Consider the following 26203-nt stretch of genomic DNA (forward strand, 5'->3'; position numbering starts at 1 on the left):
AAAAATGATTTTTCTGGAAAAAACTAAACTAGTTTCCCAAAAACTAAAGCTATAATAATTATATTTCATCCTGGGATATGTCGGTTATCCCAAGCCTGTGGGGTCCCAACATCAGCAAGTTTGCTAGGATGTGGTGCTTATAATGGCAAAGGTATCAGAAACTCTGACTTTACCAGCGAGTATGCAGACAGACAGTGCAACTCCAAAAAGTAGGTAGTGCTGGCCAGAAGTGGGCATGGCTAGGACACCTGGGAGATCCACTGATTCATCATAACTCCAGGTAGCCTCCACTAGTGAGTCACCTAAGGTGTCCTGGTCAGAAATTAAAGCTATCTACTTTTGGTGTAGATCACTAGAATGGAATGCAGTAGATCACTAGAATGGAATGCAGCATCATGTGCCTTCTCCAGTAGTAAATCTACTGATGGGTTACAATTTGCACATGCACACCATGTACAAATTTGTGTGAATCAAACAATGAGTGTCCTATAAATCCATTTGAATCCAATCAATGTCATATATATTCTTGAAACAATGAAGTATGAACTTCCTAGCAAAATGTGTGATATTGCTGGTATACAGTAATTCCCTCAGAGCAACCTTTCCTTTTTAAGCCCTCAAAAATTTTTACTGGGCCTCTAGGAAAGCAAGCATTTATAAACAGAATATGACTGTGAAAGAGAGAGTTCACCTGTCATACTGAAAAGATTATTAATTTTAGTGTCTTAAAGCAATTCTGCTTAAATCAGGGCTCACTTATTTCCAAGGCTGTACAGCTTTGCACAGAAATATCACGTGCTCTGAAAGAACAGACTGCAACTACAGGACAGTTCCACTGTCTTTACAACATGCCCGAGCAACAGCAAAGAGAGATTTTGGTCTTAAAGTTTCTAGGCAGTCTTCCAACTCAGGTCCCTACAGCTTAGGACAGGTTATAAAAGCACTTGACTACCCTGTGCCAAAACAACTCTTTGTTAAATCTTTTAAATTGGAAAAAATGCACATATAGTACAATTTGACTGACCACTACATCACAAAGGGAAACACATAAAAATGTACTATTATCTAGAAGCATGATAAAGCTTGTATTTCTTATCAAGGCCTAAACTGAATTACTTTTCACTCAAGATGTCAGTCCCATGTATTAAATGAAGCAACTTCTGTGTTGCTGTTATAGCACGTAGTGGATGAATTACAATATTTTGTGGAACAAGAAGGTTTTTTAAAATCTCAAAACACAATGATGGTTTAAATTAAATATATTCATGTTATAATTTAAACATGACTTTCAATCCTATGTCTAGAAGCCAAATCCTCAAGCCCTAACTAAAGCACTGATCCTCCAGTGTGCTCTGTGCAATCCCAGGGGTCTGCCCATGCACAGCTCTTTGTAGGATCAGTGGTTAAGGATCCAAGCTGACTCCCATTGACTGGCCTGAATAAGACTCTCTAGGGTTTAAGCCCTAGGTTTTAAAGCAATAAAAAAAGCACTTTTTGCCACCAACGATCCTTTAGAACTATCTAATTCTCATGGGAAAAGTACCCCAAAATCATCATCATCATCATCAAAAATGTGAAAATTCATCCAACGTATCACATGACACGTGCAAGGTTGCCCACTGAATGTTCTCCAGAGCTTTGCCCAGGCTTACAATGGGGCTGTCACTATTTCTTTAGGATGCTCTTCCACTTATGTCTAGATTTTTTTCCTGCTATTCAAACTACTTTTTCTTTTTACTTCATTGGTTTACCTCTACTTGCATACCCACAGACCACCTTATACAATTCTCCTCTTTTATTGACAGTCTCACTTCTCAAATACTTGTAACCTATTATCAGATTCTCTGCTAATTAGTAATCAGTTGGCCAAATTCAGTTCTTCTAATCTTTCCTCACAAATCAATCTCTCTTTAATCATTTTATTGTTTTCCAAATTAATGTAATTTTTGACATCTTTCTGTGGGAGGTGCAAAGGACTCATGACAGGAGTGTAGATACAGCTCAACCTGGTCCACGTAGCAAGGGACTTCTGTATTACATCCTCAGACATGGCACAATATCTCTGCATATGTAACCTTATGTATAGAATTGGATTATTTTGCTCTCCTATAAACTCCAAGCTACTCACATAAGCCAGGATTGTTGGATTGATCCCTGCTTGTCAAATTTAAGCACGAAACAGAGAAGTTACTTACGTTGTCCACAGTAAGTTCCAATGTACCCCTTCTGGCACTGGCATTGATCATCTGCACAAGTACCACCGTTCATACATCTGATACTGCACTGTTGTACTACAATGGAACACATATATACAGATTAATTTTAATATTATAATGGGTTTCCAAAAGTGGCTAACAGCAGTGTCATTCAAAAGCACATACACATAGCCATTTAAAGAATGTGTATATATGCCTACATTTGTGTGACAAATTATCAAGACATCTAAAACAAAATCTAGGGAAAATAACTTCTCCAATAATATATGGCACAACTTGCAACTCCTAAATATCTAGAGGGATTTTGCAACCAACTTTTCATGCAAAAATTCAGAATTAGAAAATTGTATTACAAGATGTGTATGTACTCAAGGTATCTATGTGTGTTTAAATATGCCCACTTTTTGTCATATCACTCAGAGAGCAATGCCTATTGATAGAACTAAAGCAGTAAGTATAAATTACATATCTGTATATAGTGATGACTATGTATTTTATAAGGTATTTGTTCTATACATTGAAGTATTTTTGAAAAATGGATGCTTATTGTAGATCAATTTAAGAGAGATCTCTAAAAGCAATGCAAATATTTTAAGTCCTTACTAGATTTTGATCCACAGGTAGGTGATATTTGTCCACTGGAGCAAGTGCACATATTAGGACGGGAACAAAATCCATCACCACAACTATTTCTACAAATTGCTGGGGAAGAAAGCATTTAAGAAGACAGTGAATAAGAATGTGTTCAGAATTAAGTTACAGAAGAAATGCTTGTTAATGAACTAAACTCATAACTTATTGTTTGAAAGAGAAGTAAGTCAGAAAACATGAATGCCTTGAACCAAGCCAGAAAATTGCTCAATTCAGAGATGCAGTTAAACAATGTTAGATATATGCCAAAATAAAACTCAAACATAGTACAAAGAGTTGATTTTTGGTAAATCATTTCTGTGATCAAATGCAAAGCAACACTCTGAAGATGGAAAGGGCCAAAATATAACTCTCCAAAATTGGGGGGAGTGGGGAAGGGGGAGGAATACACTTTTTTTTCCTAATTAGAAACAATAGCCTCCAAAACAAGCAATGGAATAGAGTAAAAACTATAAGTTTTAGACAGAATGACCTAAAGACAATCCAAGTAGGAAACTGAGATTTGACTGCACTTCATGCTCACTAAATACAAAAACAATACATATTACAAATTCAGGTTATTGGATGGGTTTTGTTTGGGTCATGTATTTAAAAAAATGTTAATTTTAAAATGATTTCAGACCTTATTTTGGAGAATTACTTATTCTTTCCTGATTAAGGATGGATTTTAAAAGTCAAGCTGACCTTTTGAGGGAGGACAGCGTTCGTATTTGGGGTCTATCAGATGTGGTATTATCTCTTTAAATAAACCTTCCTGTAAAGAATTAATGAAATCAGACAAACATGCAAACACTTCCATATTGTCATTAGGATGGTAGTTTTATGAAATTCTCTGGGAAGTACGTAAATGTTATGTAATGGGCTGTGCTAATATTAACCATCTATTGCTATCTTCATGCATGCATATTTCCCCAACTGACTCTAATGGATGTTCCACTCACAGAACAACTATACAAGCATGAAAATGCTAAGGGCCTAATCCTGATCTCTGTCCTGATTAAGACCAAGTAAATGTTGTGGGGAGTTTTGTACAAGGGACGGAATATGAGCCCCAGCACATTAGCGGAGCAGCACCCTACACAAATACCATTGAAGAACAAGTTCTTGTAGGAGACACTACACATGTAGAGTCCACATGTGGATGACCTCAGCTCCCATGGTTCTTCGGAGACCCACACCTCCGAAGGCCTAACATCTCCACTAGTTTTGTGGGAGTGGGAAAGAAACAGAAACTCTGTTCTTCCAGATGGAAGAAAGCAAAGGAAATTTTGAGTGCGCAAAATTTCTTTCCAAGCCCCTACCTGAGAAAGCCCAGACACAGGCAGCATCTGTCCCAGAATTTTGTATCCTGGGTTCTGACTTAAAAAAAAAAGTGTTAATGAAATAAGAAATCTAACTTATCAAAGCAAAAATAAAGTATATTGTTTTCTTGCTCCATTCGCCAAGTAAAAATGTTCTCTCTAGGAGACTTAGCAACTTTCCCCTCAAAACAGAAGCTCCTTATCAATGTCAAGCTAGGCAGGATTTTTCACGTGTGCCCCCTGAAATTCTCCATTAAAGTCACACAACCCCTAGCTCACATTTTCAGCCCACGGACACCTTTCTTCAGTTGGTTACCTGTTGCACCACAGGGGGACATCAAAAACCTCCCACTTCCATCTATGAATATGTTGTCCCTGCACATCCTTACCCTCTGCTGAACCTAAGCTTCAATGAATTTGATTCAGAAAAATGTTACGTACAGTGTCTCCTCTGTAATTGGATGTATTCATTACAAAATGATGGAAATACTCAGAGGCCTTCTAACCAAATAACCGGATTATAGTTTCTAAACTGATGAACACTTTTAGATAGAAGTTGCAATGCAGTGTGATGTCTTGGTGTAATACGTGCTGAAATTAACTCTTTTCAAGGACTACATAAGAGATTGTTAATATAGCCTACCAAAAATTCAACTAATCCTCACGTATATTATAACTCCCATGCTAAATTCCACCTGACATATTATCAGTAAATAGGTTTCTCATGGTTTCCCAAGAATTGGGATGGGTAAATTAAATAGTTTCACCTCATGAGACTCTTTTCCAAAATATCTAAGCAGAGAGAAATCAGCTCCTAACCTGACATGATGGTAATATAACAGCAAAGCCAAATAAAAAGAAAGCGGAAAGAAGACCTTGTTGGAAAAGGAGTCTTCTTGTGCCATTTGAGCCATAAACACATGCTTCTGCTTCTTCCTTTTTACTGTCCTCAGACAGTTACCACAACAAAAACCTTGAAGAGATTTTCTTCACAGAAAACTTATTCATCTTTATCACTCCAGTAGACTCAGAAAGATGACATTTTCAGTCTGATGATACTCAAAAATGAGACTATATAGATACCAACTCTTTTATAGGAGTTGAGGGTGGAGAAGCTGAACAAATATCACTATCTAAGGGAGCAGATTTGGAAAAAAAGATCATTGAAGAAATTCCCATTGGAGGGGAGAGGAAGAGAGAATTCACTTTAATTCACTGTTTTGTTAAAATTAGTAATATCGCCTTGATTAATGCAAAAAACAGAATCCTTTTTCATTGGCTAACTGAAAAGTAAGAGTCAGGCATCTGAATTACAACACATGGCCAATACCAGAGACCCAGAGTTGATTTTTTAAGTCATTCATTAACCCACAGAAATATGGGCCAGCTCAATTTCCTGAATAAGGCCAGGTCTACACTAAAAACTTTTGCCAGTATAATGTTGGTTGGTTAGGGGCATGATTCTTTATATTTTTAAAACTGGCAAACAGCCCCAATGTAGACGCATTTATACTGGGGGGGCAGGGGGGGCACAAAAACAAACAAAAACCTAACAATGCTTATTTCATTTGGGGAACTGGTATAAGCTATACGAGCAAAAGAACTCTTTGCTGGTATAAGATGAATCTCCACTGGGGTACTGCTGGTGGAGATAGCCATTTAGTTTGGCCAGAAAAGGCTGTAACTACAAAGTGTTCTAAAGGAGTCTCTGATCACAACAAAAGTATGAGTATGAATGTAGAAATATGTTCCTAAACTATCAAAAACATCTATTAAAAAGAGCATCATGTGCTAACCATTTACCCAATTGCGTAGTCATTTTGGCCCAATTTCTGCACCACTGAGGTCAATGGACTTTTATCGCTGAGTTAACTGGGAGCAGGATAGGGCCCTTTGAGCAAATAAGTCACATATAAGTCAAATTTGAGTTTAGCATGTGAATAGATTCTAGGCTCAGGCCCTTAGTATGCACTACTGGCCAGATTTTTGAAGATTACAAATGAGAATTAGGCTTTCGGGGGCTTTGAAAATCTCATGGGGCACCACAGACACATCTTTAGGCACCTAAATACCTTTAAAATTTGTCCCTATATACCGTACATAAATTATACATTAAATTAAGCACACTCAGGTGCTCCTATTATTCAACAGCTAGTTTGGTATTGCTATTTTCTGAATTTGTAATTATCCTTTGCCTGTAAAACATTAAGGTCACTTGCTGGAGGATTCGCTGCACTCTGAAGTCTTTAAACCACAATTTGAGGACTTCAATAGCTCAGACATAAGTTAGGGGATTGTTACAGGTGTTGGTGGGTGAGATTCCGTGGCCTGTGTTATGCAGGAGGTCAGATCAGATGATCATAATGGTCCCTTCTGACCTTAAAGTCTATGAGTCTATGAACCTAAGATCAAGATCAAGGATATCTGGCATAGTTGGAGATAATGTTAACAAGACTGACTTAACTATGTAAAATAAACAAAAGTGAAAACACCAGTAGTCATGTGCTGCCAGGCAGTGGCCTCAATGACATGGCAGGTTTTTCCATCTCTAACTTCTACAAGCCAACAGATTTTCCTCCCATCCCCCACTAAATGTCTGATTTGTCAGAGGAGGCATTACAAAGCACATCACAGCAGAACTGGAGAGCAATGTGTTCTTGAATTGCAAATTTGACGTATTTATTAGGTAAGAAAACAACACAGGTTAGTCAAAGGGTAGGATGAGTAGGTGCAGTTTTCATTAAAGCTGAAGTTCAAAGAGCAAAAAGCACCCTTCTGAAATTGACAGTAATTTAACAGACAAAAACCCTTAAATTTTATATTTCCTTTATAGTTAGACAATTTTTCTTAAATAGACTGCTCAGCAGACTCTCCTTTTTTTTGCCAAGCCATGTCAACAATAGCCAGATCTCTCAGTACAAAATTTAGCATGACCAGTGCAATAATCATTGAGCCTCCATGCTTTATAGCTATTAAAACACAACTAAAAATGACAAGGAGGAAAATAAGTGAACACCCCTACACATTAAAAAGTTTCCTATTACATCATTATATTGCTATTCCAAATTTACCACAGAAATTTTAGAAAACTTCAGATCCCATTTGCTTGACATTTTTCTTTTTTCGGTATTGATCACTCAATTAACGATTTTTATTTTTTTTAAACTAAATTGATCCATGCCTCTTGGCAAATCACTGTATTTTGTTTAGGGTATTCCTAAGGTTTTGGTTATGGGAACTCTGAGCCACTAAATCTATCATTTCGTTTTTGAAGTGTAACCTAGAAGACTGAACTTGCCAAAATGAATTACAAGATATATTCCACTATCTTATACTGGATGCAGCAGAAAAATTCAGAGAAGATTATTTCCCACGAGATTGTAAAAACCTAAAGTCAGACACTTACGAACAATACACTGATTTCCTCCAGGGAGCGTTTTCCATCCAGGGCAACAGTAGGAGTGGAATCTAGAGCCACACACGTTTGGTCTGTCACATACATACAAATAAATGTGCACACAAAAATGTCGGTCAATGTAAAGGCACATCCAGGTTTTTTAGATATGCAGAAGGGAAAGAATCTACAGTCCAGGTACAACAAAACAAAAACTGTATGAACTGCCAAACAAAAGCAAACAAACTCCCCTTCCCCAACCCAAAATAAAAAAAAAAAAAAAAAAAAAATCAAACAAAGAAAAAGCACCTTCCACCACCACCTTAAACGGAAATTAATCATAGAATATCAGGTTGGAAAGGACCTCAGGAGGTCATCTAGTCCAACCCCCTGCTCAAAGCAGGACTAGTCCCCAATTTTTGCCCCAGATCCCTAAATAGCCCCCTCAAGGATTGAACTCACAACCCAAGGTTTAGCAGGCCAATGCTTAAAACCATTGAGCTAGCTCTCCCCCTTCAAATTCTTCCTCAAACCAAACAAAACCATCCTCTTTTGCAAGCACATCTTTTAACGTGCAAAACAAAGTCTACCTCAAAGTTTTTTTAAGGCTGTAATACCCATGATCACAAAATTGAAGCACTATTTGTTTCTTGTTATTAGCACCACCTTTTCACGTTTACCTTTACAAGCAAACAAATAACTATTTTTTCAAACATAATCACAGTATCTGAGGGTACTTTTTGTTTAAAATCGTGGCCACAACTGCGAATTAAAACAACAACATTAAATTGGACTAATAAGTGAGTTTGAAAGGAAATGTCATGTGTGAAGAAGACAAACACAAGAGCCACCAGCTGCGGTTTTGAAGTGGGGAGAGGTTACACGGAGACCGCTGTGAATTGCGCGAAGGCAGCTGTGTGGGGATGACACGGATTGGTAATGGATTCCACTGAGGTGCTGGGGATTGGGGCTTGCCTGGCTGGGGCTGTGTGGACTGCCGGGCGGGATTTCGGGGTGTACCGATGTAGTTGTGGACTGAACGAAAGGGGTTACACGGCGCTGCTTGTGGACGGCAGGGAGGTGCTTGTGGCGCTGGGTTGCAGGGAGGTGAGCGGGAAGGGGCTACCCGGGGGTGGCTGTGCTGCATTGTGTGCGGTAGCTGTGAGCTGCATGGAAGCGCGTTTGCGGTGAAGTGCTTCCCTACCCCCTGAGCACATCCTGCTGTCCTCTCCTGCGGACCCGGCTGGTGGCGGCCCCTGCCCCGTCCTCCCGATTCTCCGAGGCTGGGTAGATGGCGTCTGTTCCCCCCACGGGCCGGACCTGCTGTTCCTTTTGCTGCCCGGCTGCTCCCTGCGCCCACAGCGCGACACAGCCCAGCCACAAGCAATAAAGCTGCGGGCAAAGCCCCCGCTGTCTCCCCATCCTGCGACTGGACAGCTGGAAAACCCGACCAGGAAGGAGGCCGGGTGCAGAGTACTGAAACTTCCACTCCGGGGGCGTCTTCAGAGCGCAGCACTCGGCAGCTGGGGGGCCAGGGAGCCGCTGCTCCCTCTTTCCCTGCCCGGGAGGGACTGTGCCGCAGCCGTCTCTTCCAAAGCGCCTTCAGCAAGCCGCGGCGGGAGCACGCGCCGGGGCGCCCTGGGCTCCACGCTGCATCGCTCCGCAACGTGCTTTGTATTTACAAAAGAGCGGCGACCGAGGTGAGCTTCAGACCGGCCCTGCGAAGCTCCCGGCACCCCGAGGAGTCGCTAGGGCACAGGCAGGCTGCGCCGGAGCTGTGCCGAGGGCAGAGCAATCCCGGCCGAGGAGCAGGAGGAGGCGGTTTGAGAGACGGATCCTGGAGAGGCGGCGAGGCCAGGAAGGTGAAGGGGCCCCCGGACGCTGCAGCCGCGGACCGGAGAGCCGCTCTGCGGAGGAGCGAGCTGAAGGATGCGAGGCGCTGGAGGGTTTTGAGGCAGGGCGGCCGCCTGCCTGCCTGTCAGTCAGTGGGGAGCCTCGCAGCTCCCAGCACGTGGGAGCGCAGCAAGGAGGGCGCGGGCCTGGGCGGGTGAGACCGGAGATGGGCGGGGGCTGCAGCCAGGGGGAGGAGGAGGAGGAGGGGCTGAGAACAGGGTGGGGGAAGAGGTGCAGCGGGAAGAGACGGGGAGAAGGAGGAGGGGCTGCGGGGGAGAGGAAGTCGTAGGGGGAGGGATGGGCGAGGATGAGGTTATGCGAAGGAGGAGGGGCGGGGAGCCGGGAGAGGGGTTCCTGGGGTGTCAGTCATTTCATTCCACAGGCCCCTTGCTCCCCGGTTCCATAACTTTGCCCCCCCCGGTGTCTCGGGGCGGTGCAGCGGGCACTCAGGAGACGGCGCTGTGGCGGGGGCTCTTTTGCTTTTGCAAGAGCTGCCTTGGTCCCTCGCTTTCTTTCTTTCCTAAGCAACCTCTCGTAGCGAGGACCCTCTCCTGCCACGTGCCGGGGTGGGGGTGCGGCGGAGTTAGAGCGACGTGTGCAGAGTTAGTCGGTGCAGAATTGCCCCCAAAGGGGATTGATTTCTCGCTGAGGCACAAAAGTGGATCTCGAACGCACCGACCCTCCCATGCAAGACCACAGACCTGATCACATAAGGGGCATTGCCACTGGGGGAGGTGGGCAGCTGGGGTTAGTTATCTGGCCAGCAAGGCGAGAACTGCAGTGCAGCCCCTTCAATGGTGGGAGACGTCCTGCAGCTGAGGTCTGTTGAGGAAATTGGACAGTTACCCGCGGTGAAAAGGGCATGTAATTGCTCTCTTTCCACTCGTGACCTTTTGCCTGACTTTGTTCTAATTTCAGTCCAGCGGGAGGAAGGGTTGCCTTGGGAGCCCAGACAATGAACGTTTATTCTTCCAGGAGGCGTGCGGTTGAGTAGCTAAACCTTGGCAGTTAAATGAGGACACCAGGACTGTAGCGCTCTAGAGGCGAATCAGATTTTCATCTTTTGTCTTTTTTTAAGTTTGTGTATTTATATGAGAGTTTGGTGACTTCTCTGGAAGGCCTGGATAACAAGTTAAGATTTGCAAAACTTTCTTTACTTTGCTTGGATTTTCCTGCTTGTTGAGGTTGCTTTCAAATAAATCTCAAACAACAAAGCAAGAATCAGCTTGTTTACCTGATTTCTCGTCTGTTTGCTTGGTTTCCACCCAAAACCATAAATTTGTTGAAAATTGAACAAGTGCTCAAAAACTAGCCTAGATTCACCTTAAAGGTTTGTGAGTCTGACCAACCTAAAGCGGGGGGGGGGGGGGGGGAGTTGTTTGGTTTTTTACAAACATTTGTCATTGCTCTGATAGTAAAAGGGGGACATGCTGTTTTCTTCATTTATTATGACAGTCTTGAGTGATTAAAATGCTATTGAGGAAGACTTCTCACACTATCATGGCTACTACTATACCCTGGGGATTTTTTCCCAGTAGCTTCTGGCTACCTGCACAGAGCTGAAAATTTTTACTTCTGTTTTCAGGTGGGGATGAGATGGAGAAGGGATCATAGGCAGCAACTTATATGGGCCTGTGCTCCACCAATAGTCAGGAACATGGGCCCAGCTCCACCAATGTTTGGGCTTAAATTTTCAGAGCCATCCTGTCCCTAGGATGGACTGGGCAACCGCCCCAGGCGCTGCACTTTGTGGGGCCCTGTGCTTCATGGGGATGCAGGGTCCACAGTGGCCTGGGAGGTGGGGGGGCTGGTGCTGGCAGCAGCAAGTGACCCAGCCCCTTCCCCCAAACCCCTGCCTCTACTCCACTCCTCCCTCCCATCTAGTCCCCCAAGTGCCTGGTCCTGCCCTGCCTCTTTCCAGCAATCCAGCCCAGAACAGAGCAGGCTGGGGCTGGATTGCTCACTGCTACCAGTGCCAGGCCCCCTGGAGCATGGGTGCCCCCCCAAAGTGCAGGGCCCAGAGTGGTTGCCCCAATCCCTCCTGTGGAGGGGGTGGCTCTGCTTGGACCCATTTGGGGCACCACCAAAAATTATACAGGCTGGTGGCCCATGGAAGGGATGAGGATTATTCCCTTGCAGTAAAAACTGTCTTTCAGTATGAGGTTAGGTCACACCTTTCCAAGTGGAGAAATGGACCTTTTGAGACAACATCTGCGTTCAGAAGCAGAAAGAATCACTGCTGTTTCAAATTAATGTAGGGAAGAATACCGTGCTGCTAACCAAACACTGTCAAAGGTCTAGTTCTTTTGGAGCTAGGACATTATAATTATGTCCTCCACTGACACAGGGCAGCCAAGAGGATCTGAGCACCATCATTTCCAGGAGGCACTGGAGATGGATCGGTCATGTGCTTCGGATGGAAACTGATTCCATCACCAGAGTAGCAATAAGACGGACACTTGAAGGCAAGCAAAAATGAGGCTACCTGAAAATAACATGGCGAAGTAATAGTATGACAAATCACACTTTCCACTCTTCTCAGAGTGGTGATAAACTAGGACTATATATACACACTTAACTCCTCCCACTCTTTTCCCCAGTAAAGGGTCCTTTTTTGGAAAAAGTCAAGTAGGTGGGGGGGGGGGAATACATCCCTAAAATAGTCAGTTTTAAATGGAACAGTTTCAACTGGGAATGTTTGATATTTCAAAGTTTACACTTGTCAGTTTTCTGATCAGAGAGGAAATAAGATTTCATGAACTGTGTCACCATTGGTAAGATATGGCATAGAACTTCAGCTACTAGTTGTCTAGCTATTTTCCTTCCAGATTCATCTGTCAGGATATCAGTACACCATTGCTGAAGCTGGGTAAGAGAATCTTTGAGTCACTGTGACAGTCTACTTTGATATGATTATATAAAGAGCTGTGGAAGCCAAGCTGAAAAACCTGGGGCACAGCTGGGGAACCATTGAAAGACTTGCCTGAAGCAGACAGGAGTGGAGGAGCTTCATCACTGTCCTAGACGCCAGAGGTGTAACAGGAACACGCTGATGATGACTATCAAAGTAGACTGTCTGTCAGTGACTCAAAGTTTCCCTTCCCTAAAAGCACTCTTATACTGTGAGGGGAAGCCTAAGTATTTTTAAAATGGGGTGCAAGGTACTGAGCAAAAGAAAAATACTGAAAGAGGTAAATTGTGAAATTATATTCCAAACATATCAAAATTAGAGATTTATATTTCAATCCCAGAAAGTCTGTGGGGTTGTTTTTGGTGGGTCACTCCCACTTTCAATAGAGCAAATTATGAATTATCTATTGATTCTCAATGAGACTTAGGTGCTAAGTGCCTTTGAATGTTGGATTTAGGCTCCAAAGTCACACAGGGTACATCTACCCTGCAATAAAAAAATAGCCACAAGTGGGTGGTATCAGCTGGCTCGTGGAGCTATAAAATTGCAGCATGCATGTTTGGGCTCAGGCTGGAGCCCAGGCTCTGGAACTCCAGGTTCAAAAGTCTGGGCTTCAGCCCAAGCCCAAATGTCTACACTGTTTTATAACCCTGCAGCCCGAGCTAGCTGATACAGGTCAGCCATAAGTTTATTTTAGTGTAGACATACCTTTAGGCTTGAATTTTCAGAAGCCCCTAAGTGCTCTTATGTGGAAGCATGACTACTATTAGGTTTCAGAGTAGCAGCCGTGTTAGTCTGTATCCGCAAAAAGAAAAGGAGGACTTGTGGCACCTTAGAGACTAGCAAATTTATTTGAGCATAAGCTTTCGTGAGCTTCAGCTCACTTCATCGGATGCTCAAATAAATTTGCTAGTCTCTAAGGTGCCACAAGTCCTCCTTTTCTTTTTGTGAACACTATCAGTGTGCCAAGGACTCAGAAATCTAGTTTTCCGCCCCCTGCCCAAAGTGAGTTCTCAGCCTGTCTTTCTGACATCCCTTTGTCAATGTCCAGGTGTTGTTAAAATCAACATGGCCAAAATTGGGCTCTTGAATTTTTCCTGCCCATCCTCTTCCTTCTCCAAAACTATAGACACCAGTCTTGCGGTTACTCAAGCCTGTAACTTGGATGTCATCTGTGTCTTCTAGCTGGATCCACACATTCGGGCTTTTTCTTCTCTGTCCACACAGCTGGAACTCATTCACCACACAATTTCCATTTTAACTGCTGCAACGTCCTCATTTAGGACCTTGTGTACTGCAACCTTGCTTGACTCAAGTCTGACCTTGGCAACAGCATTTTGAATATTTTCCTGGCTCACACTCCTGACCACAGCAGCCTCCTTGGGGTATGTCTACACTGCTGTTAAAAACCCAACATTGGCCTATGCCAGCTGACTCAGATTTACGGGGCTCGGTTAAGGGGCTGTTTAATTGTGGTGTAGATGTTCAGGCTTAGGCTCAAGCCTGGGCTCCAGGGCCCTGTGAGACAGGAGGGTCCCGGAGCTTGGGCTGCAGCCTGATTCCAAGCTATCTATGCTGTAAATAAACAGCTCCTTAGTGTGAGCCTGGGTCAGCAGGCACAGGCCAGCTGCGGGTTTTTAATTGCCATGTAGATATACCCTCAGAGTCCCTCCACTGGCTCCCCCTTCCCCTCAAATACCTGATTCAAGCTTCGAGTCTTTCATGATTTAACCTCACACTGCCCTGGAGCTAGTAAAGCATCAGAAGAGGGAAGTGAGAAAAAAAAAAAGACAAGAAGGTAGACATTAACTAAAACAGGAAGGAAAGGAGATTAATAGAAAAAAAAGACACTGAAGATTCTGCTATATACACATGAGGATTGGTGTATATAGTAGAAAGAACCAATGAAGGAAGGGACATAGAACAAAAGAGAGTGAAATAACAAAAATACAACTTTATACAAAAGATCAGAACCAGACTACAACCTTCTATTGATTGCAGTGGAGCTACTTGCAGAGCGAGGTAATTCCTCAATGCAAGTAAGAGTGGCAGAATTGGGATCTTCATGTTTAATAATATACAAAAATGTTTGATTATACATATAGCTCTGGTAAACAGAGGTGAGGTGTGTCCTTGACCAATCAACTTAATTGACTAGTCTCTTTATAAACCCAGCTTGATTTTGCAGATATATTTTCCTTAAGGTCACTTTATCCCTTCTCTCTCCCTTGCACTCACCTGTGGTGATGTTGCCATTGTTTCTTGCAATCAATCTCTGTCCCTGTTAACAGTCTTGGAGCATTGACATGTTTGTTAAAACTGATAACTGGTGTGGTGGTATTAGGGGTAGTATAGATGTGGTGATACTTGAGAAAGCAACACCTTATTGCTTAGTTATTCATTTACATACATGTAACTTTACATTCACAAGAATTACAAAACAGTGAAATAAAAATAATATGGTATTAAAGTGAGTCACTTTACCCCTTTTCACCAATATCTAAACATTTCTGCAGGATCATTTCCTCAGAATTCATGATTTGTTTTACCCTTGCTGTCAAATGAACTTGCCAATTCCACTGTTACGTTAGGTTTTCCTACCCATTTTCATATATCACACTGTTTTCTGTCACCACTGTACTAGTACTTTGCAAATTCTTCATTGCCATATGGAGATCTTTAAAACTTGCTTTAAAAAGTTGCCCAAATGAGTGAGATCTGGTTGGTCCTCACTGTATAACAAGCTTTTTTAAAAAAGCTTGCGGCTTCAAAGATCTACCCATGGCCTGGCCTTGCTCCCACTTTGCTAATGCTACAGCAGGTCTGCACTATTTTAATGAATAAATATTGGAAGATCAAAGTATACTAGGAGCATAACACAAAACTTAGACTAAGTTTTAAAATAATATATGTTAAAGTGATAAAATAAATCAGATGTTACATATGCATGGTCAGTGTCATGCACCTGCCTACATCACTGGTATTTGAAGCTGACTTAACCATATCCAACATAAATGCCTACTTGTGTATAATGCTGCTACATCACACTCTGGGTCAGATCCTAAATTGGTGTGAAATGACATAGCTCTATTTACTTCAGTGAAGCTACACTGATCACCATAGACAGGTGAGATACTCCACTGATGTAAAGGGAGCTATCCCATACAGTATCTAGTTTACAAATAAATTTGGAGCACAAAATACTGGATTTCTATCTCTTATTATAACAGATAATATATATATATTAAAATCCTGTTATATATAATTTGTCTGCATAGCTGCTGTCTACATGTTTAAATCATTTAAATGTAAGACTTAAAGAATATACTTTAAATTAATTTAATTGTCTAGTGGGTTGTAACTAATCCTTTGAAACAAAATGTTTGTTTTTCCTAGGAGGAAAAGTGAGACTCACTCAATGAATGGGATGGGAGGGTGGAGAAGAGAGATAGGGAAGCAGTTCTAAGCTAGAGTAAACAGTAACCATCTTGTACAGTAAGTTTCATCTGTAGACTTACAATCACATTAAACATGATAATTTCCATTTTACAGATAGAGAAAACAAGGTACAAAGCTTAAATTATTTGCCCAAGATCAGCAATAGAGAACCTACCTCTGAGTCCTAGTGTCTTATCTACTGTACCTCAATGCCATTGTGATGCATCCATCTGGTTAAATTACCTGGAGATACACTGCAATCAGGACTAAAGGTGGTGCTGATGAAAAGGGAAATAGGGGAACACATATGGATCTAAAGTACTTGCAGAAGTACACACTAGATTTATGCAAAATGAAAAGACTTTAGCAGTGATAATAGCAAGCTGCTGTATTGTACACCAGTGATTCTGAGGCTGTTGCTTAAACTGCAACAGTGTAAACTGAAAACCAACTACAAGCCAGAAAAAGAAGTTGTGGATATGCTTTCCTTGCATATATAAATTTAAGTCAAGAGGCAGAAGAGGAAAGATGAGATAGAAGCACAAAGGCATCTAAGCAATGAGAATCTACCTATGGACAAAGCAAAAAGAAGATACCATGAAGTAAGATACAGTGAGGATAATATAGTAATAAGCATGGCCTCAGGACAATGCAACTCAAACTCAGCCATAAAGAAACCACTAAAACTGAAATGGGTGGATTCACGATCAAAGGAAAGATAGTACTATCCCAGATAATTAAACAAAAAAAAAACACTGAATACAGGTAAGATTGTGAGAAAGAAAAATGTTAAAAGTGGCAAAAGGAAGTGATAGCCTAGGTTGGCATAAGAAAAAAAATTAAAGCGTAGCAAAGTGCGAGATCTGCTAATGCCACAGAGTCTCCACAAGGAAATCTTAGTAGTAGCACAGAGATCACAGCAGCATCAAGTAGTGGGTTTACCGTAGAGGAATAGAAATTAATATTTGTGGATAGTTGATAACACAGCTGTTCCATGTACTTCAGACATCAAACAAGAGGATACAAAGTAAATCTGTAATCATTACAGTTTCTATATTCACCACACATGGACTTTTCAGATCAAATTAAACTGCACACTTCACAGTTCAGCAGTGAACATTCTCCCAAATTTACAAGGACTGGGAATAAAATATGTCATTAGCCTATCCATAAGTCAGTAACTTGGCAGAGATGTTACAATGACAAGTTACTAGAGCTAAAATGGAAGGTCATAACCCATACCTCTTTATTTTATAATGTGGCAGCCAAAACTGGCGCAAATGCTAATGACATGGAAACTGAATGCATTGGAAAATGGCTACTTTCAGTTATACAGTCTGCCTCCAGATAAAACAAAGATTCAAAATTACTAGCATGTGCTGAAAAGACACCATGACCAATCAGGCCAGTATCTAGCATAACCAAAAGGGACCAGATCCACATACATAAACCCCAGAACGTTCACTGGACAACAGCTGCTCCTATAGGACTAGAAGACACTATGGTTAAAACAGTGGTCCCCAAACTGTAGGGTGCACCCTACTAGGTGTGCATAGAGGAATGTTCAGGGGGCACAGCACGGCCCAGGCCAGCCTCCATTGGAAGCTGGGAGGGAGTGCCACCCAGCTCCTGGCTCCCCCACAAGGCATGGCCCCAGCTCCCAGCTGCAGCTCCTCCCCCAGAAGCAGCCCCTGCCTCAGCCCCTGCCTGTCTACGACTCTGCTCCCAGCCATGGCCCCATCCCTGGCTTCAGCTCCTGCTCCTGGCCTTGGCTCCTGACTCCCACCCAGCCACAACTCCAGCCCCAGCATCAGCTGTGGCTGGGGAAGGCCACAGATAGATGGGAGAAGGGGCACAAGGTAAAAAGTTTGGGGACCACTGGGTTAAAGTCTGTTGGAAACCATTGTGTTTTGTGTGAGGAAAAGGCACTGAGATGATGTGATAACCCTATACAGAACTGAACTCTATGCCACCCCCACATGGCCCCTTGGACTCCTGCCCCTTGCTTCTTTCCCTGCCCCTGCTCCCCTTCCTGCCCCAGTGCAACAGAACCACACCATTTCCGTTACCTGTTTTGGAACCTCTCCAGTGGCAGAGTGGCTGCGGTCCTAAATAAATACAATTAAAAAACAGAAAAAACGTATAGGTTTAGAGGTAGCCAGTTGTATTTGGTGTGCATGTATTAAACTAAACAATGTATTATACATGTGTATACGATTTTTATATATGTTGACTGCCTCTCTCTTCTCTATCCTGGGTATGTGTCATCTTAGCACAAGTCTTCAGAGAAAGGATAATACCTTACTAATTGTTTATACAGTGCCTACCAAAATGGGGCCTTGTCATTGAGGCCTCTAGGCATTTCTTTTTTACAAGAGAAAAAAATATAAATCAGTACATCATAATAATAAATGTGTAGTATATTGAAGGACTGTTCCACAGTCCTGCCAGTTACCAAGAGAGATAATCCAGTTTTGTGATGCATAATATTTTCAAGCACCTTAGATAAGAACATAAAAACAGCCATACTTGGTCAGACCAAAGATCCATCTAGCCCAATATCCTGTCTTCCGACAGTGGCCAATGCCAGGTGCCCCAGAGAGAATGAACAGAACAGGAAATTGTCAAGTGATCCATTCCCTGTCGCCCATTCCCAGCTTCTAGCAAACAGAGGCTAGGGACACCAACCAGGATGGGCAGGGATAATAGCCATTGGTGGATCTATCCTCCATGAACTTACCTAGTTCTTTTTTGAACCCTATTATATTCTTGGCCTTCACAACATCCTCTGGCAAAGGGTTCACAGGTTGACGGTGTGTTGTGTGAAGAAATTCTTCCTTCTGTTTGTAACCTGCTGCCTATTAATTTCATTTGGTTACCCCTAGTTCTGGTGTTATAAGACGGAGTAAACACTTTGTTATTTACTTTCTCTACACCAGTCATAATTTTATAGACCTCAATCATATTCTCCCTTAGTCAGCTCTTTTCCAAGCTGAAAAGTCCAATTTATTAATCTCTTCTTATACGGAAGCCATTCCATACCCCTAATCATTTTTGTTGCCCTTTCGGAACCTTTTCCAAGTCCAATATATCTTTTTTGAGATGGGGCGACCACATCTGCATGCAGTATTCAAGATGTGGGCGTATCACAAATTTATGTAGAGATAATATATTTTCTATCTAGTCACTTAATGATTCTTTGTTTGACGGCTGCTGCACATTGAGTGGATGTTTTCAGAGAACTATCCACAATGATTCCAACAGCTAATTTAGACCGCATCATTTTATATGTATAGTTGGAATTATGTTTTCCAATGTGTATTACTTTGCATTTATCAATATTGAATTTCATCTGCGATTTGTTGCCCAGTCACCCAAGTTTGTGAGGTCTTTTCGTAGCTCTTCACAGTCTGGCTGGGACTTAGCTATCTTGAGTAATTTTGTATCATCTGCAAGTTTTGCCATGTCCCTGTTTACCCCTTTCCAGATCATTTATGCATATCCTTAATGCAGCTGCACACAGGTCCTGTTTATGATAAATAGGAGGGTGAAACCTTAATGGTACTAACATATCCTACTGCATACTGAATCTGTCCCACACTGACTGGTTACTTTGCATATGAACACTCCACACTTTTTTAGAGATGAAAATAAAAACCTGACATTTATAAGTGTTTTCTTGTGTGCAGAGTAATTGTAAGTGAGAGATCAAATGTGTAATGTTCTTAATTTAGAAGTCCATCAGTAGATGGAAATAGTTGGCCTTCATATGTGCTGCTGAGAGAAATGCAGCACATCTTTTCATTAAGAGTTAACGGATTTTAAATGCACAAAATGGGAATTGCTATAGGGATACTGTGTGCTTATACTTACTCAAGTGAAACAGGCAGCTAGCAGCATCTCATTAAATACTCAAATACTTTACAGCGTGGTCTATTTTGAAAGGAGTCAAGTTCTACAAAAGAAGTATAATACACAAAGGAGTTGCTCAGCTGTAGTGTCTCTATCTAAGGGTAAGTCCATAATCAATCATTTGCACACAAAAAAAATGGGGATGGGTGATGTAGGTCTGGCTGCACTGACTTCTCCCCCTCTGGAGACTCCCTCACAGTGTGGGACTTCCCCTCTTGGGTGCTATGGGTGCTTTTAGTCCCTGAGTGGTGCAACAGGAGTGAAATGGGGCAGTGAATTTGCCTGATCAGGTTTTAATCAAATAGTGAGCTTCTTGATGCATCCGATGAAGTGAGCTGTAGCTCACGAAAGCTTATGCTCAAATAAATTGGTTAGTCTCTAAGGTGCCACAAGTACTCCTTTTCTTTTTGCAAATTCAGACTAACACGACTGCTACTCTGAAACCTGTACTTTTAAAGCAACTCACTTATACCGGTGGAATACCAACTGGGATGTTGGGAAATCAGAAGTATTCCAAGATATGATTTAGATAAAGTATAACACTATTTTCTTGATTGTCTAGAATCTATTAGCAGTGACTAAAATTGTAAATGTTTGGTTTGGTGTTTAGCCTGCTGAAGAGCGTCTCTGAAGCTCAAATACAGGATGTAAGTGCTGAAACTACTACATGGTTGGCTGACGACTTCTCTTTTTTTAAGAAAGATCATATTATCTTTTTTAATTATTGGACCCGTAGGTACAATCAATCGTGATGTTTTTACTAGGTAAAACAAATCAGGACTCAAGATCACAGCCTTTAGCTGTGCAGTCACATGAATCTGTATGTACCAGGGAGAGATGCCATGTTAATTCCATACAGATGTGCTATTGCATTCCAGTCTGAAAATTTAGAGAAGAGGAAATGCTAGTTACACCCCTTCCCCCTTACAGACTAGGATAGAACATTTCACATACTGTGTGTGTTTTGAATTCAGAGAAAGATCTTAGGCTTCTTTGACCCAGTTTTAATATTTCACTGCTACACTTAAACCAAATGCCTTCATTCTCTGATTAAAGTGCAGATATGAACATCACATCCATCTTTATATATATATTTTAAGAGGACTGTTATGAAATGGTAACAATGGAACGTCACTGAGTCAGTCTGATCTCAGTTGCACTGGTGTCAATGAAGTGACCTGAATGTATATCAGTATAACTAGGATGAGAATCTAGCCCCACTGAGTTTATTGCAACCGTATAAAAACACTGTCCTGTCCTTTGAAGTTCATCCTATAGGTAGAAAGTGGTGTGCGTGTGTGCAGAGACTCCAGTATCATTCAATCGTATTCCTTCATCAGAACAGTAAGTAGGATTTTTAGTAAAAAGTTCTGTAATAATGCTCATCCAGCTCTGGAAAGTGATTTAAATCTATGTATGACAAGCACTGAATAAGTGCAGAGAATAAGATTACTATGTGAGTCTTTCAGACAACAGGCTAAATTCATGCCAGGCTCTATACCAATTTCTGTTGGTATAAACCCTTGATCAGTGTAAAGTACAACCAGCGGTAAGACTGTGGTGGGGCAAAGGAGCCACAACCCAGCTTCCTGCCCAGTCCCTTGCATCTTTCAAGGTCAGGGAGGGGAATGTCCAGAGCAACTGGAGATGTTCTGATTCAGCAGGTCTTCTTTGCAGCCTCCACCAGGAGACAGATGGAAACTTTTCCGTCCTGATCCAGTAGAAATTAAGCAAGAATAGTGGCCTCACATTCTCTTCCTCAAGGTGGATTCTTTGTGGAGTTCAGGGGACTAGCTAGTATAGGGGTGGTATCATATCACCTCGCACCAGTTTGGGTGAATCTGACCCAACCTCTTAAAACCAAGATCCTGTTTGCTCTATAAGGATATAGAATATTAGATAGCATTTTTCATAATTGTAAAGGGCTTATCACTGTTTCAGCGGCCAAAATTTCTGTTCTCAGTGTGGTGAAGTGTGCTGTGCACTGGATGCTTCTTTCCACCCCAGATCTGTTTTTCAGCAGCCAGTAACAGGATTCCTGTTTGTAAATATAGTATGGTGAAACCTCTCTTAAAATTACTGCTCAAGGGACTCACAAAAATCAGTTGCCAAACAGAAGTGGTCATTGACTTAAAGTAAAAAAAACACAAACAAAAAAAACCCCAACCCCTGTACTTAAAACCACGGGGCTACTTAGGTCACTTAAAATGTGGTTGTGGTTAGAAAGTCACCTTCTCACTCAGTTTCCCTCCACCTGTGTATTCTGACTCATATCTTCTTATATTACAGACAAGAATATTTCACTAATTTTTGCTTATCATTGCAGAGTTTATGCAGATATGGGGGAATACAGTAAAATCTACAGAATAGTTAGTCAAGTTCTAATTGCACAATCTTTGTTGGCAACAAAGCTCACCGGTTGTTTCTGGAGAGCAACAACCTACAAAAACAATTTTTTGCTACTGATGCGAGTTCCCCACTTGTCCCTAGGGGACATTGAGAACCAGAGAAGTTTCAATTCTCACTGAAGAGAATTACACCTCAGTAATATTGAGTAGTCTGAAAGAGTGTGTTGTTGGGCTTGAGGGCTTTACATTTTTCTGCTGAAGAGTATTCTGGATAGCTCAGGCATGTTTGGATAGTTTTGCAATCTCTTGACTAAACTGTATATTTGTTATAGTCTGGTATAGAGATGGACATCTCCTGCTTTGAACCATTGGATAGCTTTGAACCATTGAAGGAAAATAGCAATCAAAATTTGGACTTCATGCTATTAAGAGCTGAAGTAGTTCCCATTAACTGTTAAATTATTTAAACCTTATTTTTGCAGAAGGGGGATATTAATTTTCTACACACACACACCCCCAACCCCCCCCAAAATGACTAAAAGCTTTAACTGGTTCAAATCCTACTCTCAAAGTACTGTAAATGCAGTTAACTCAATTTACTTTCACTGGGTACCAATAGGTTTTATCATCTTGCCAGCTCCATCCATCCAAAATAAATAAATAAGGGCAAGCAGGTATGATACACTGAAAGCATATGTAGTGGAAAATGGCAATGTGAATAAAAATGAGTCATGGGCAGATTGGTTTATCTGGAAAACCAATACTGACTTTAATAGAGTTACTCCTGATTTGCACATGGAAAAACTCAGAGCAGAATTTGGTTCTCTCCTTGGATGCACTTAATTTTCATTAATGCTAAAGGAGTTATTACAGCTACATTGAGTCAAAAAAGAGAAGTTTCAAACCTTTTTGAACAGTGATATAATGACAGCTAACTCAACACCTCTTAACCCTCTTATTTACAAAGAGCTGCATGCCATCCTCAGCGGAGCGCCCACCACCACTCCCAAGAACCCCGTGGATACTTCGGACAAGCCAGAGTCACAGGTCTCTGGCGTGAACAGTGAGGAGGAGGTGTTGGAAGAGGAAGAGGAGAAGGAGGAGTATGGGGGACAGGCAATCAGGGGATCCAGCGGCACAGCAAGCCAGGACCTGTTTTTGACTCCAGAGCAGTCGAGCCAGTCCCTATAATGTCCAGCACAGGTGAGCTTAATGCAGGGGGAAGGAACCTCTGGGAAGTTTGCAGTTTGCTTTGATATTGATAATGAACTGATGGACACACCTATTCATTTATGCTTTTTAACCATGTTAGAAGAGGTAGTGAAATAACCATTAGAGGCAGAGTTGCTCTCTGCTTCTCATTCCCCTGTTCAGTTAGGCAGAGGGGGCCCTGCAGAACAGTTTGTTTATGTGCATTGGGATGTCCCATGAATCCTCCATAGAGATCTCAAGGAAATTTTCCTGTAGGTAGTCTGCATCCTCTGCCGAAGGTTTCTGGGAGAGCTGCCTTATTTCTTCTGCTGTGGGAAGACACTTTCCCATGCCACTCAGCAATTACTTCAGCATGCACCATTGCAGCACACAGGCTAGCAGCATACGGCCCCAGTCTGCAGCCAGGCGCCTGCAAGAACTGTTCCCTTTCAGCCTCTGTTATCCTCAGGAGTGAGATATCAGCTAAAATCAGCACCACCTGTGCAAAACGGTGCCAGTATTTAGTTCAATTGTTCTATCCACATATACTCATATCCATGAGCTACCCCCCAGCCCTTATTGTCCCAACTTGCCTCCTTCCTCCTCTTCCCCCGGGCCACACACACCATGGCTGGGACTGCTGCTGTGCTCTATGTAGTGCTTGCAACTTGTGTGGATCAAGGGGAGTGAGTTCAGTACACCCATTTATCTTGTGAATACACTCACAATAGTACCTCTGTGCATTTTATCTTTTGCAGCAAAAAATGGCCTGGAGGGTCTCTCTGTCTACATCAGTGAAGCGGATCAGCCAAATGAGGAGGAGAAGGAAGAGGACGCAGGGTGACATGTTCCAAGAGATCCTGCAAGCTTCTGGTGCTTCAGATACCAAGCACAGGGCTTGGAGGATCACCCTCGTGGACAGAATGGACAGGGATAGAGTGGAGAGGAGAAAAGCACAGAAAAAGGAGAGAGATGTGCAGCAGGAGGTGCTACCACTTCTCAAGCAGCAAGCAGACATGCTAGAAACTCTGGTTGACCTTCAGGTTCAATAGACCTGTGTTCGCCTCCCTCTGCAGCCCATAGAGAACAGCATTCTGCGACCTCCCTACTCACCCCGCCCCTTCCACATTCCCAGTGGTATCCGAGGCCACTGCATTACCCCTATCACTCCACCCTGGGGGAGAGTACAAACAATCACAGCCGCACATACACTGACCTGTGAGACATATGGTTGGTGTATGTGTTTGTGAAATGAAAATGACTGTTCTTTCCCCTTCAAAGGTTCCTTTCCCTGTATTAATAAAGTTTCATTTAGTTATAAATGTGTCTGTTTGCATGGGTTTGGAATAAAAGTCTATTTATGGAAACTTAATTCATCTAGTTCACAACATAGGCTGGTCAGGGCTGATATTGTTCACAGATAATAGCAATCGATGCATTTGCAATGTTATATTATTACACACAGAGCACTCGTTACAAGGTTCGTACTGGGATGCAAAAAAAACAAAACAAAAAAACCCAGGCAGAACACACTACAGCAACACACATTACTGTGGCTCACTGTTAAAACAGTCTTGCAAAGCCTTCCTGAGCCATATAGCTCCCTGTTGAGCTCTTCTTGTAGCCCTGGTATCTGCCTGCTCAAAATCAGCAGACAGCCATTGCACCTCTGACCTCCACCTGGACGGAAACTTTTGCTTCACAAATATTATGAAGCACACAGCAGGCAGCTATAACCATTTGGATATTTTTTTCACTGAGATCTAATCTCATGAGTAGACGGCACAGCAGCCTTTCAAATGGCCAAAGGCACATTCAACAGTCATTCTGCACCTGCTGAGCCTTGTAGCTGAAGTGCTCCTTGCTGCTGTCGCGGTGACCAGTGTGTGGCTCCATGAGCCACGGGAGTAAGAGGTAGGCTGGGTCTTCCAGGGTCACTGTTGGCATTTCAATATCCCCAATGGTAATCTGCCAGTCTGGAAAGAAAGTCCCTGCTTGCAGCTTTCGGAACAGGCCTGTGTTCTTAAAGATGCACCTTCCCTGACCATCCTGTGTTGATGTTGGTAAAACAGACCTGTGATCCACCAGCGCTTGCAATACTATAGAAAAGTAGCCCCGTATGTTGATGTACTTAGGGGCAAAGTGGTCTGGTGTCAAAATAGGGATTTGCAGGCCAGCTATCATTCCACCACAGTTCAGGAACCCCATTGCTGCAGAACTATCCACTATGTCCTGCACATTGCCCAGAGTCACCATCCTTTGTAGCAGGATGCGATGAATGGCCCTGCACACTTGCATCACGGCAAACCCCTGGTGGATTTCTCAACTTCAAATTGATTCCTGACTGATCGGTAACAATCTGACATTGAAAGCCTGCACATAGCAATTGCCAATCAGTGCAGCTCTCATTCTAGTGTTACTGCGCTGGAGAGCTGGGGCAAGCTCTGCACACACATCCAGGAATGTGGCCATGCACATCTGAAAGTCCTCTAGCCACTGTTCATCATCCTATACCTGCATAACGATGCAATTCTAGCTAGCCTGGAAGGAATTGTCATGTTCCCAGTGGCTCCTCTGGCAGCTCTACAAATACTGCAGGATCAGGCACCCCATGCTCGCAATGCTCATCACAATAGTGCAGAGCTGTGCAGGATCCATGCTTCTGTCACAGATGGCAGACATGCGGGTTGGCGGGGCTTTTGAAAAGAGGCATGAAACATTATGGGATGGATTTACTGTCACTGCATATCAAAGAGGCTATTATCCTATGGTTATGCAGAGGGATTTAAATGGATAACTCTCATTACTGATCATGGGAGTTCTATGATTTATTTACTCTGGGAACAATAACCCCTTAAATTACTTTAAGTGGTGCTCTTCCTCCACTAGTTTGTTTTAGCATGTTACACAAGTTCTCTGGGCTTTTCTTTTTCAATGCTTTATCATAT

The 26203-nt window shown here is 42.4% G+C and overlaps 1 protein-coding gene across 1 annotated transcript in view; it reads right to left on the reverse strand.

The window, feature by feature from the left end:
• The window catches only part of FBN2 (fibrillin 2), a 242827-nt gene extending 233229 nt beyond the window's left edge, over positions 1 to 9598 (reverse strand). The window contains exons 1-4 of the mRNA XM_037901659.2: positions 8767 to 9598; positions 7575 to 7657; positions 2820 to 2918; positions 2196 to 2291 (exon numbers count right to left, since the gene is read on the reverse strand). Coding sequence (XP_037757587.1) covers positions 2196 to 2291; positions 2820 to 2918; positions 7575 to 7657; positions 8767 to 8984 — 496 coding nt within the window. The 5' untranslated portion in view covers positions 8985 to 9598. The remainder of the gene's footprint in view (positions 1 to 2195; positions 2292 to 2819; positions 2919 to 7574; positions 7658 to 8766) is intronic.
• Positions 9599 to 26203: the final 16605 nt, after the last annotated feature.

Source organism: Chelonia mydas, chromosome 5, assembly GCF_015237465.2.
Source record: "Chelonia mydas isolate rCheMyd1 chromosome 5, rCheMyd1.pri.v2, whole genome shotgun sequence".
Lineage (NCBI taxonomy): Eukaryota > Metazoa > Chordata > Testudines > Cheloniidae > Chelonia > Chelonia mydas.